This window comes from Urocampus carinirostris, chromosome 6 (assembly GCF_059441175.1).
Source record: "Urocampus carinirostris isolate Australia breed hairy pipefish chromosome 6, RoL_Ucar_1.0, whole genome shotgun sequence".
NCBI lineage: Eukaryota > Metazoa > Chordata > Actinopteri > Syngnathiformes > Syngnathidae > Urocampus > Urocampus carinirostris.
In genome coordinates this window covers 15618705-15632529 of record NC_142354.1, presented here as the reverse complement: position 1 = coordinate 15632529, position 13825 = coordinate 15618705, and the positions used below count along the sequence as shown (strand labels likewise).

The 13825-nt window shown below is 41.7% G+C and overlaps 1 protein-coding gene across 1 annotated transcript in view; it reads left to right on the top strand.

The window, feature by feature from the left end:
• The first annotated feature begins 1977 nt into the window (after window positions 1–1977).
• skib (SKI proto-oncogene b) overlaps window positions 1978–13825 on the top strand; it is a 105240-nt gene continuing 93392 nt past the window's right edge. The window contains exon 1 of the mRNA XM_088338038.1: window positions 1978–3299. Within this exon, the coding sequence (XP_088194164.1) occupies window positions 2349–3299 (951 nt within the window). The 5' untranslated portion in view covers window positions 1978–2348. The remainder of the gene's footprint in view (window positions 3300–13825) is intronic.

The following is a 13825-nucleotide window of genomic DNA, read 5'->3' as shown; positions in this document are numbered from 1 at the left end:
TCTGATTTAGATATTTTTAGGCCAGCCGAGAAGGCCTTGCAGGCCCTGACGGCCTACCACTGATAATAACGTAGTAACAACATAGTACCCTAATAACATTATTCATTATTTCAGAAATGTTAACAGAAATAGTAACCCTTTTCAACGATCAGTAACAAAAGTAACTCTCGGCTTTTAAAATGTGTCCACCATGGGCGTAACCCGCCTGTTTTTAGGGGTGCACAAGCACACCCAATTCAACCCAAGTACCCCCAAAAAGTATAGCATTTTTAAATCTCTTGTCCTTAATATGGGTCAGGACAAGCATAAATATGAAGAAAAACAGGGGCAGCACGGCGGCACAGTTCTGAGGTAATGAGATCGAACGTTCCTGTGTGGAGTTTGCATGTTCTCCCCTTGCTTGCTTGGGTTTCCTCTGGTTTCCTCCCCTAAAATGTCCCTAGGTGTGAATGAGCGAGTGAGTTGTCTGTCTCTGTGTGCCCCGGCTGGCCACCAGTCAGGGTGTCCCCCTGCCCACTCCCCGAAGACAGCTGGGATGGGCTCCGGCACCCCCGCAACCCTACTGAGGATAAGCAATGCAGATAATGGAAAATGAAATGGTGAAAAACGCTATATTAAAAATATTTTCAAATCAGTTTAACATATTATCATCAGATTTTGATGGATGATCTCTAAACCGTTTACTATTAATCAAAAAAGTTATCAATAGCATACCTGTCAACCTGTACGTTTTTGCCGTACAAAGTATGTTTATTATGCATTGAAAGACGTGTACGGCATACAAGAAAATCTGTTCGGAAAAACGCAAATTTGTCAATGATGGGTACCATCCGGTATACACCGACTATCACGAAACGGCAAATCAATCAACTCAAACGAGTTCGCCGCGGTTGCCTCTATCTCTGTGTTTTTTTTCGTTGCAAACGAAGCGAGCTGTTTGGTGCTACTGTGCGCATGCATCTGCCGCCTCGGATTTCATGTGGTATTTATGTAGTGAAAGGAAGTCCGTCTCTTTTTAGAGATCTGGCTTTTTCGGTTTAACTCATTAAAGGGAGCCGGCTCTCAAACGGCTCACTGGCTTGGATGCATTATATTACGAATCATTATTGTTGTATAAAGAAGAAAAAAAGGAAGTATAAAAGGAGATAATGAAAAAAGACAGGTGTGTGGTTATCCCTTTAATTAGTATATTCTAACAATAATCTAATGCAGAAAATTAATTAACAATTTGAATAAGAAAATGTAGTATTCTACTTAATTCTATTTGCATGTGTTTTTTCCTTCTACGGTGAACGTCCATGCTACTTCATTTTTGAACTTTTTTTTATAATAAACCTCATTCATGTCGAGCAACTCAGTATCCCACAACAAAATGTTAATTAACAATATATATGATATAACCAAACACATGTACAATATTACATATCAAACTACATAAATAAAAACGTTTGAAAAAATATGGTTTAATATTATTTTGTATTTTAAAAGGGAAAATACAACATTTTGTAAGGGCATGGAGCCCTGGAGCTTGACAAGTATGTGAGTGATTTCTATGATACTAAATTATCTCCTTATTAATAAAACACCTTTTGTTTAGCACCCCAAAGCTTTGGACAACCGCAATGCAATATTGAACCCTTCGATTCATTTACTGCATTCTTTCTAATTTGTATTCGAGTTTTATCGTATAGTAGCGAGCACATTGAGTTCCCCCCCACCCCTCTTCCCTTATGCAACATATTTCCTCTCGAAGCTCCACCCTTCGCCTCACTTCGGAAGGATTTATTTTTATTTATTTTTTATTTTTTTGCTTTTTTTCCTGTGCAGCTGCCATGTAGCAGTGGGAGGCACAGCTGTCTGCGGGAAGAGCCAAAGCCCGGGGAGTCAGTCACATTCCTGGCTGGGATTCAATGACTGAAGCAGACACAAACAAACAGAGCGAGAGAGAGAGAAAGGGGGAGGGAGGTAGACTAAAGAGAGAGAGAGAGACTGGGTGGCACATTTGATCCGCACTTGGAGTGCGTAAAACGACCGTGGAACGTCACTCGTGATTGTAAGCTGACTTTTCTTCTAGGGGATTTTTTTTCTCCCCCTCGACGGTGGAAGTTGTTTACTACAGAGTAAAAGAGGGGGACACACTTCCGTGGAGCTTTTTTCTTTAATCCACCCTTTTTTCTGAATGGGTTGCACCGGGAAGGGAAGCTGCTCCTGGTCCAGGGGAAGCTGTCTGCCTGGCGGCTTGGAAAGCCTCCTCAGCTCGGACGCGCACTGAACCAAACGCCGCTCAACTGATTCCTCTTCATCGTCACTTGTTTTTGTAGATTTGTTTTTTTTTTAATCTCGGGAAGATGGAGGTGAGCAGCTTTCAGCCTCACCCGGGACTTCAGCAAACTCTGAAGCAGTTCCACCTGAGCTCCATGCGCTCCCTGAGCGGACCGGCGGCGTTCTCCGCCCGCTGGCCGCACCAGGAGTCCCTCTTCAAGGACGCCAAAGCCGAATTGGTGTTGAATTTGCCGGCGCACACTCCTCCACTCATGCCCGGGCCGCTCTTCATCCCTTCGGATCGCTCCACGGAGCGCTGCGAGACGCTCCTGGAGCGCGAACCCATCTCCTGCTTCGTGGTGGGCGGCGAGAAGCGCCTTTGCCTCCCGCAGATCCTCAACAGCGTGCTGCGGGACTTCTCTCTGCAGCAGATCAACTCCGTTTGCGACGATTTGCACATTTATTGCTCGCGTTGCACGGCCGAGCAGTTGGAGATCCTCAAAGTCGTGGGAATCCTGCCCTTTTCGGCGCCTTCTTGCGGGCTGATCACGCAAACGGACGCGGAGCGCCTGTGCAACGCGCTCATTTACGGGGGATCCTTTCCTCCACCGCGCCGGAGCAAGGAGCGCGGCGGAGGGGCTGCAGGAGGCGCCGGTGGCGATGTTGCAGGAAGTGTCGGTGGTGGCGTCCTCCTGGAGCTGGAGCGCACCGAGTCCAGTTTCCGCGTGTATCACGAGTGCTTCGGCCGCTGCAAAGGTTTGTTCGTGCCGGAGCTCTACTCTAGCCCCCAAGCCGCCTGCATCCAATGCTTGGATTGTAGGCTCATGTTCCCGCCGAAGAAGTTTGTGGTGCACAGCCACAAGAGGCTGGAGAACCGGACCGTGCATTGGGGCTTCGATTCGGCCAACTGGAGGGCTTACGTGCTCCTGGACCAGGAGTACAGTGGGAAAGAAGAGAAGGCGAGACTGGAGAGGCTGCTTGCAGACTTAAAGAGGAAATATGACTTGAGCGGAAAGATGGCAGGGAAGTCGTGCAGGGTAAGTGGAGATTTGTTAATTCGGTCTTTGAGTAACTTGTCTACTTTTCTGCGTGGCCTGGGAAGAGCGTGTCTTTCAAACTTTTCTCCAAGTGGAAATAACTTGACCAAAATTCAAGTTACGAAAAACTGTAGTTACGAACATTTATTTCGGGATGTCGAAAAATATCCGGACATTGCTGTAAGTTAGATTTTGTATTGTCTGCTTCTTTTTCTAAGTACAGGACATTTGTGTAGTGCTTCTTTCCGCCACTACCGGCGTGTGGCGCTGTGAGAGGTCACCCAGCATCCACCCTGAAAAAGAAATCCGCTTCCTCTTCCTAGTTTGTGTGGATACTTTCTATACTGCATCTCCAGCGCGCTAAGGACTTTGACGTTTTTATTTTTTAATATCTTGTGCATCCATTCAATATAGTTGAAATGAAAGTGGAATAAGAAAGCTTGATGCGGTTGAGAAAATGGTTGGATTGCTTTTTTTTTGCCCATTCTTATGCCCACCACGGAGGAGGAAGTCGCCTAACTTTTGAAGCTCATGTTCCAAAAGTTAAACTTAACTTTATTTCTCTTTATAAAGCAAATTGTTTTTGAAATGTCATTTTTTTAGTACAAAAAAATACAGGTTACTTATAAAAGCCTTAAATATACTTATATAAACCTTAAACATACAAAATATAGCACTGAAGCAACTTACAAACAAATTCAACTTACCAACGATCGTCCGGAACCTATCTTGTTCGTAAGTAGGGCAGCGTCTGTAGTGTTTCCATAATGCAGTGGTTAGGATGTATCGCCTAACATGAAAAAAGGTCCCTGCTTCCAGAATTGGTGGAAATATTTGTTGGCCTGGGTACCACCAGGCTGTACCAACCCAAGACACACCACAGTAAGTGGTGTCCCTACAACTGTAGTGGTTAAGGGATCCACTCGCCCATCTAGTAAGGGGTCAATAATTTTTTCTGCATTTGCTTGCCTGTGTTTGGTGACCAATTCTGGTAAGTATTCATAAGAAAGTCAAGTCACATTTATTTGTGATGCCCTCGATCACAAAATGTCTCAAAAGACTTCACAGGTTACAATGACACCATCCCCTGATTTTGAAGCAATATGCGGGCAAGGAAAAACTCAAACCTTGAAACGGGCCTCACAAGTGAAATTGTATAGACCTGGGTCAGGAACATATATCTTTTTATAAGTACATCTAGGTTGGAGATAAAAATGCATTTTTTTAATCTAAAATGCCACAAGTGCAACACCATGCTTCTACCACTAACGGCAGGAGCGCTGTAGCACTTTTCTACCATTAAGGCTGGTAAGAAGAAATGTGATTAGGATTTCATTCCGTGTCTCTCATCCAATGAGATGGATACAAATACAAATGTGCATGTCATGACTGCCTTGTACCGTTTCCTGGATATTTTTTCAAGTTTCATAGTTATGAAAAAATGATCAACAATGCGCTTGAGGACTTTTAGGACGAATGTACATTTCAAAGATGTCGAAGATTTATATCATTTTAAAGGAACGTTCCCAAGGTTAGAACTGTGGCCAAGTCACATAGCCAAAGGTAAATCCTCTACGTTTTTGGTATTTTGGGACGTTTTTACGAAATCTGTGTTTTAAAACAGCTTTTCAGGACACAGATTTTGATCAAAAGAAACCTAAACAATCTTAAGTAACTGCAGGAAGGAGGCCTATTTTAACTAGGGTATTTTTCCGTTGTTAAAATGGTGGTCCACTAGTGATCCCAAGAGCCAAGAAGAAATCCGCAGGTTCGAGAGCGTTCGGGCCCCGATGTTGTGGAATGCTCTGAGATTTTCCTTGCCCTCATGAAGGTTTTAGATCAGGGGATGGTGTCATAATAGTCTGTGGTTTGCAATAATCTGTAATCTGTGCAGCCCTTTGAGACTCTTTGAGATCAAGTACTTGACTTGATATGAGGCACAGACACTGGCATTAATATTATTATTATTTCATGTATATATATTTTACTTTATCAAATGTGACACAATGAAACAAGCTGTTGTTCGGAGTTTAGGTTTGGCAACGTAATGTCATCATTTAACTTCGTCTTAACATCTATGGTGCGGCTCTCGTGCCGACGCCCTGGTATTGAAAGTGTTTGGATCAGTGGTTAGTAGAATCGCCTCACACTCCTGAGGTTCCAGGTTTGTGTAGGTTGTGTGTGTTTTTTGCATACTTTTTACCAAAAGAACATTCATTTAGAGCTCACGCAGAAAATTGGAGTACTGTGAATGTTTCATATGGTGTGGAGACAATATGGGTCTTGGGCAGACCTTGCCTCTGTCACCCAAAAATCCATCAAGATGGGCTCCAGCTAAACATCGCAACCCTAATGAGGAAGAGGGCTGTAGAAAACGGACAGATGGAAGTCTGGCTTTTTTTAACGGTCCCGTTGAGATTTTATATTTAGAATGGGACGCCCCTGCTCTCATGCAGGTATACCATTGCACGAATGCTGGGAGCGTTCTCACATACAGTACGTTATTCTACTGCACAGCTTTTAAATGCATTACAGTTCCCTCACCTTCCTCCGCAAACCACATTCCCACCAGTCAAACTTTAAGCGAGTTCCACAAATGCATGCCGTACTGACTATTTTTCCCCACTATTTCTTTAATTCCACACAAACCTTCATTCATTCCCATAAATACAATAGAGAATATTCAAAAATGTTAGGTAGTCAGGTCACCATGGGAAAGATCAGCAGGCATATCCCAGATACAAAAATGTGCATTTTAAAAAAAAAAGTATTTTGTACGTGGGCAGCACGGTGTGTGGGTGGTTAGCGCATAGCCCCACGGTGGAGAGGTTCAGGGTTCAAGTCCAGCGACCGCAGCCTCACCGTGTGGAGTTTGCATATACTCTGTTTCCTCCAGGCACTCCGATTTCCTCCCACATTCCCAAAAACATTTTTGTCAGGTTAATTGGCCAGTCCATCCATCCATCCATCCATCCATCCATCCATTATCTGCACCGCTTATCCTCAGTAGGGTCGCGGGGGTGCTGGAGCCCATCCAGTCCAAATAGTGTGAATGAGCCAGGTAGTTGTCTCTCTGTGTGCGCCCTGTGACTGGCTGGCAACCAGTTCAGGGTGTCCCCTGCCCCCTGCCCGAAGATTAGCTGGCTGGGCTCCAGCACTCCCGCTACCCTACTAAGGATAAGTGGTGCAGATGGGACAAAATAATCATAAATTTCCATCTCAAAACTATGGAGGACTAATAAAAACATTAAAATACAGAGGGTCCCCTACTTACGACCATTCGACTTACAAAAAACGGTAGATGGGATTTTTTTCTGGATTTTGAAAAGTGTGAGGTGTAAAGGAGAGGCGAGCCGTTTCTTTTGAAACAAAGGTGTCATAAGAAAGCTTAATGCGCTTCCTTTGCCACTTTTTACCACAGAGGAGGAAGTCGCCTAACTCTTGAAGCCCATCTTCCAAAAGTAGGTTAAACTTAACTTTATTTCTCTCTATAGAGCATACTATTTTATGAAATGTTTATGTTTTAGTACAAAACAATACTGGTTACTTATACAAGCCTTAAACATACTTATATAAACCTTAAACATACAAAATATAGCACTGAAGCAACTTACGAACAAATTCAACTTATGATCGTTCGCAAGTAATGAAAAAGGCCTTAAACGGACATTCAATTAATCAAAACAGCCTTTAAAAATAAAAAAAACGTATAGCAAAATATTTTAATGAAATTTAAATTAACATTGTTTTATTAATGAATGCCGTTTTCTTACCAGTAGAAAGTGGTAAATAATACAGACTGTCCCTTTAGCAATTGTTCCATTCTAGACTTATAAATAAAAAAGTTTTAGTGGCCTAAAACTGTTATACACATTTATTTTCCTTGTTTCCATTCAGCATTCCTCCATTCAATTCACATCTACAGGAAATTACATTTCCTGTTCCTAATATTTCAGGGATTTAGCAACACAAATACTGCAAATATTAGACTGAACCTTTCTAGGACATACCGAGGACATGGAGACACCTAGTTGAATACTGCAGAGGTAAGATCTTAAGTTCGAGCCCGACCTAAATTAATGGCTTGAATCGGGCTTAAAATTTCAATCATTCCATTTGGGTCGGGCCGGGCTTCTCCATCGCTGATATTTGATAACTATTCGGACAATCGTTCGTAAGTTGAATTTGTTCGTAAGTTGCTTCAGTGCCATATTTTGTATGTTTAAGGCTTGTATAAGTAACCTGGATTGTTTTGTACTAAAAAATAAACATTTCATTAAATAAAATGCTCTATAAAGATAAATAAAGTTGAGTTTAACTTACTTTTGGAAGATGCGCTTCAAGAGGTCCTCTTGAGTGGTAAAAAATGGCTGGAAAAATTCGGCCGGACAATTTTCTCAACCGCATCAAGCTTTCTTACTCCACTTTCATTTCAAATGAAACATCTCGCCTCTTCTCTACAATTTACACAAATTATATTGAATGGATGCACGAGATATTAAACAATAAAAATATTAAAGTTCTCAGCGCGCTGGAGATACAGTATAGAATGTTCACACACCAACTATATTTCTTCTTGGGGGTGGATGGTGAGTGACCTCTCACAGCGCCACCACATTGCAGTAGCGGCGGAAAGAAGAACTACGATAATGTCTTGTACTCGGAAAAGGGTGCACACAATACAAAGTCTAACTTACAGCAATGTCCAGATATATTTTGGCATCCCGATAAAAATGTTCGTATCGACCATTTTTCGTAAGTTGAATGGTGGTAAGTACGGGAGCGTCTGTATATAAAATAAACAAAAGTTGCATCATCACAACACGTACAAAACTCATGCATTGTCAATGAAAATAATTCCTTCTGGTCTGTTATCCACCCATCATTGTTCTTCTTTATTTCTCTGCCTCTCTCGCTCTCTCTCTTAAAGTGCCATGCTAGATTCTTAAGGACATACTGCTGCTGTTCATCCAAATGACTAAGAGCCTTAAAGTTTTCCAGTCAACTCTTAAAAAAAATCTGTCAATGATGGAATAATTAATAGATAGAAAGATAGATACTTTATTAATCCCCGTAGGGAAATTCACACTTCCAGCAGTATCCTTTTGTTGTTTATTAACAGATTAACAGGATGGCCTAGGGGTGCTGTGTTGTAGTTTAGCAACAGCGGAGTGGTCACACGCTAGTCCAAAAGTTTGACGTCCGTGCAGCAGTTGGAAATCTTTGTGCCCAGGGTTACACCACCTCGTGTTCACGTAGATAGCGAGTCCAACTCCTCTCCGCTTCCCGCGGGCTTTTGTGTCTCTGTCTGTCCTAAAAGCGCTGAAGCCGGGTTGCTCCACGTTAGCGTCCGGGATGCTAGACGTGAGCCACGTTTCCGTGAAACACAGCAAACTGCACTCCCTGTACGCTTTGATGTTTTTCACCAGCACAGCCAGTTCGTCAGTCTTATTTGGTAGAGAGTTCACATTTACCATGATTACGGACGGTACCGAAGACTTATAACGCCGCTAGCCGCTTAGCCTTAGCTCCGGCTCTGCATCCACGATAGGGCCCCCTCACCACGCCGGCACGAGAATTCTTCAGGGCAAGGAGTTGATTCCTCGAATAAATGCATTTTTGTGTGTTAAAACCCATAAGGATAGGATAGAAAATAATCCAAAGTGTAGTTGTCAAATGGGACGAAAATCACAGAAGATAGAAGCAGAAACTTAAAACAATAAATCACAAAAAGAGCGAAATAACACGGAGCTGCTGGAAAGGCTGCCGCTCGCGCGGCGCCTATGATGTATGTAACCTCTGCAGACACAGAAATGCAAAAGATGCAAATATTAAACTTTGATTTTGTTAAAAAAAAAAAACTAGCTTTAATTTGTTATCACAAATCACCTCTCCTCCTACTGAATACTATAAAAAAATGACGTTTCAGGTTTGTTTCGGGCTCGGTCTTGCAAATCAAGTTTATTGGTCGGGCTCGGGTTAGGTGGGGCTTTAACACCCGTGGGTCGGGCTGGCTATTTCCTCTAGCGAGTTTTCACCGTACTTGAAGCTGTTTTGGTTTTGCTGGTCTTTTTGGTTTTTGGAATACAAAAAGTGAATCAATTATATTATCTGTGCTTTAAATCTTTTCATTGGATACATTTGGAAAGATAGTTTCTTTTGATTTGGGTCAGAGTGTGTCATTAGGGTGGAATGATGGGCCCTGAAGTCAGACCAGTTGAGAACCAGTTCTTTGGGCAGGATGAGGAGGTGGGCTAATTGAAACCTTCTTGAGGTAGCAAGGGGGTTGAGAGTTCAATGAGGTTTGGGATATGGATACGTGTGTAGTATCGTGTAGTATTGTGTGTGTTTGAGGGTGGCGGCGGTGGGCTAAGCTGCACGCGGGCGGGTGCGGGTGTCACGGTGATGGCGTCCTGCGTGGGTCAGCGCGGACAAAAGAGCATAGGAGACGGAGGCGAGCGGTTTGCGTGGGGGGGAGTATTGGGCGCGGACTGGCCGCGCGGCTCGGTCACACGGCAGCTGCTGTGTGGGACTCTCACAAATGAGTGGCCATCTTCGTGGGCATCGCCGCCATCTGAGCGCCAGCCAGGAGATGCGTCATCACATTGGGGGACCTTTCAGCACAGAATATGAGCAAAGTTATCACAAATCTGGACTGCTAGTGTGAAAATACTCTCTTTTCTTTTAGAGCAGGGTTTGATAAAGTTTTGAATGAGCTTTGGGTTCAAAAATTGATGTTATACTTCTATATGTTTTTACAAGGATTCGTTTCATCAAATTGGTTTTGAAACACTCACAATTTAACAAATAATAGATTAGGTCTGTGTTTTAAGGACTAAATTCCGTATTCAGTGGTGTACTATTGCTGTTTTATTAGTATTTACATAGTGAGATTAATGTAGCATTTCCGTGTAAAATTTTTGTAGTATTTTGCTAGTAGTTTTGTAGTATTACTATCAATTGATTTTTGTAGTATTTCTGTAAAAGTATTTGTGTAATATTTTCTGTTCTACTATTTCTGTATTACAGTATTATTGCAGTAGTATTTTTGTACTGCATCCGTAGTAGTATTTTTGTTGTACTTTGAGGCGTTCCTGTAGATGTATTTTTGTAAAATTTCTCTAGTAGTATGTGTGTAGTATTTAGGTAGTAATTTTGGTAGCATTTCAGTAGTAGAATTTTGTAGAATTTCGCTAATAGTTCTTGTAGTACTTTGAAGCATTCCTGTTAAAGAATTTTTGTAGTATTCTGATAGTAGTTTGGTAATATTACTGTAAATTATATTTTTGTAGTATTTCTATAGTAAAATTTCCGTCATAGTATTTCTAAAGAAGCATTTTTGTAGTATTTTCTGTACTAGTATTACTGTATTATAATAATATTGTAGTAGTATTTTTTACTGCATCCGCAGTAGTATTTTTTTAGTACTTTGAAGTATTCGTGTGGATATGTTTTTGTAAAATTTCTGTAGTAGTATGTTCTTAGTCATTAGAGAAGTTTTTTTGTAGTATTTCTGTATTATAGTATTATTGTGGTAGTATTTTCGTACTATATGTGTAGTAGTAGTGCAGCACGGCGGCGCAGTGGATAGCGCGTGTGCGGCACAGTTCATGTCTTGGGAACCTCCTGCGTGGGTTCAAATCCAGCTTCAGACTTCCTGTGCGGAGTTTGTATGTTCTCCCCGTGCTTGCGTAGGTTTCCTCCGGGCACTCCGGTTTCCTCCCACATTCCAAAAACATGCACTTCAGGTGAATTGGCCGGTCCAAATTGTCCCTAGGTATGAATGAGCGAGTGAGTTGTCTGTCCCCGTGTTCCCTGCGATTGGCTGGCAACCAGTTCAGGGTGTCCCCTGCCCACTGCCCGATGATTGCTGGGATGGGCTCCAGCACCCCCGCGACCCTACTGAGGATAAGCGGTGTAGCTAATGAGATGTGTAGTAGTGATTTTGTAGTACTTCGAAGTATTCCTGGACATGTATTTTTGTAATGTTTCTGTATTAGTATGTTTGCAGTATTTAGGTAGTAAATTTTATAGTATTTCTGTACTAGTATTTCTGTATTTCACTCCCACTGTAGTAATATTTTGGTTGTATTTCTATGGTATTTGTTTCTTCTTTTTAGAATGGAAGTGAAATAATACATCAGATCCTAGTTTTAAGCATTCAATTCTACATTAGGTTTTGTGGTATTTTCCTAGTATTTCTGTAGTAGTATTTTGTAGGAAACACACTAAAGCATATGGGGACACAGCTGGCACATGACCCTATTTTAAACATTTGTCCCTATATAAAACAATTTATTTTCTCCCTCTGAATTATACACCAGTCAGCAAAAACGAATAGTACCTGGAACAGCCTGCTGCCGAATAGTGGAATCCAATTAGTTCCTCCGGCTGCAAGACATGGCCATGACGTAATGTAACTTTCTCTTTAAGTTAAAAGAAAAAGAATAGATGGGGCTGAGTAGGATAGGATAGTCTGGAATCCTTGCATAGTTACTCGCTGTTGAAATTTGTAGGTTAGGCTTTTGGAGGCACGAAAAACTAGTCGGGCTTGATTTTAGTCGCTAGGTTAGCTTCCTGGTGTCAGGCACTAAAATCAAGCTTGTTATTTCAACAGATAACAATGATGTACTCATGTACTGATTTGTTTTTGAGGGCTAGCACGTTTTCATCCAGGGGTCTAAACCTTGCGGCTTGGGGGCCAAATGCAGCCTGTGGGATGATAGTTTGAGGCCCTTGTCATAATATAAAAGTTTAGAGCAGCGGTCTGGAACCCCTAGCTCACGAGCTATAGATGGCTCTTTTAATAAGTATGTCTGGTTGAAGATAAAATGGAGCATGCATATTCATTAACTGGGTTGATACGTGGGGTCCAATCATGGCGCGTGCAAAACCGAGATGATACTAATCTATTACCAAGTTTCTGTCTTTTGTATAAAGGGAACAGTCTTCACTACAATTTACAGTCAAAGTGGCATACCAACAGCCTGAAAATGACTCAATAATCTTTTACACAGAAGCTAATCAAACGATCTATGTTCATTGTTGAGGCACTTTATGATAAAAAAAAAAAAAACACAAAACCAAGTGTAAACGCCCAGAAGCCCAAGCAGGGCACCCGGGGCAGTTTGACTGGGTGAGCTGTAGGAATGGGCAGAGCTATACACAGTGCGTGCAACCCTTCTCAGCGCCCAGCCCCGTCTGTACTGAAGTTAAATACGTTGGTATCCTCGTTCGCAGTATTTTGTGACATTTTTACAAGAGAACTTTGCTAGCACTTTGTTTCGAAACCGTTATTTAGACAAAAATAAGCCTCAAGACTGTAAAGTAACTGCAGGAAGGAGACACATTTTGAGTGGTATATTTCTATTGATATGAGACACAGGCTCTGGTATCACTATTATTTCATACACCTTATCAAATTATTAAACGTCACAGAGTGATATAAAATGTGCCGAAGCTTTTGCTGGAGAGAGTGTTTGGTGGTAGTTTAATTTTTATCTTAAATTATATGGTGTGGCTCTCCCTCAAATAAAATAAATCCAAATATTTCTGTTTTTATGCCATAACCACATGGGTCATAGGGGCACCATTCCCTGTGGTGTGTCTTGGGCAAGCACACCATCCCGATCTCGAACCGGAGACCTTTCGCATGTGAGGCGAATATGCAAACCACCGTAAAGACTAGAAGAAAAATTTACATTTTTATATTTTTGTGTCTGCAGAGGTTACATTACCTGACAATTTTCCATCACCAACAGATTTTTTTTAAAGGTTTGACAGGAAAATTTTAAGGCAGTCCGTCATTTTGACGGGTTGGAGATTGGGCCATTAAGCACAGCAGCAGTACATCCGTAACTCATTCAATGCCAGACAAATAGGAAGTGCAAGTGCCAGCCATTTTGTGCGTTTTTTACTTTTTAGCTATATAGTCAAAAGAAAGCTTAAACCCTTATCCTACATTGGAAAAAAATATGTATTTAGCATTTACCATTGTTTAGTGAACAACAAGTGAACGTTGCTAAATTTCCAATTCTCGTTTCCAAGAAACCATCTGAGGATAATGTGAAGAATTGCATTTCAAGCAGAACTTTCACTTCGGTGCCATTTTCCCATTTTTTTGCACTGGTTATACCTCAATATTGAATCAATGCCTTTCATAAACACAAGGGGACTTTGTTTGCAAAATAATGTTATATAATAATGTGTTCAGTGACGTGATAACATGAGTGAAGTCTACATGGAAATTGTGGATGCACGAAACGTCTTCCCTCTCTGCCCCGACCTTGAAGAATAATTTTTAGAAAAAAGGAACCTTTGTTGAAGCGTCTGTCTCTCCTTGTCCATATATTCGTTTTTCTCACCACATTGATTTACCACGTCTACTCGGGGGCCACCTGCAGTCTCTCAATCGCTGGATACAGGAAGCAAAACTAGGACGTGGGGGGCTTCTTCAGGTGTGTGGACAAACATAAGACCAAACCCACATCTGCCATCTAATGGTGATTCTTCTTACTGAAATCATT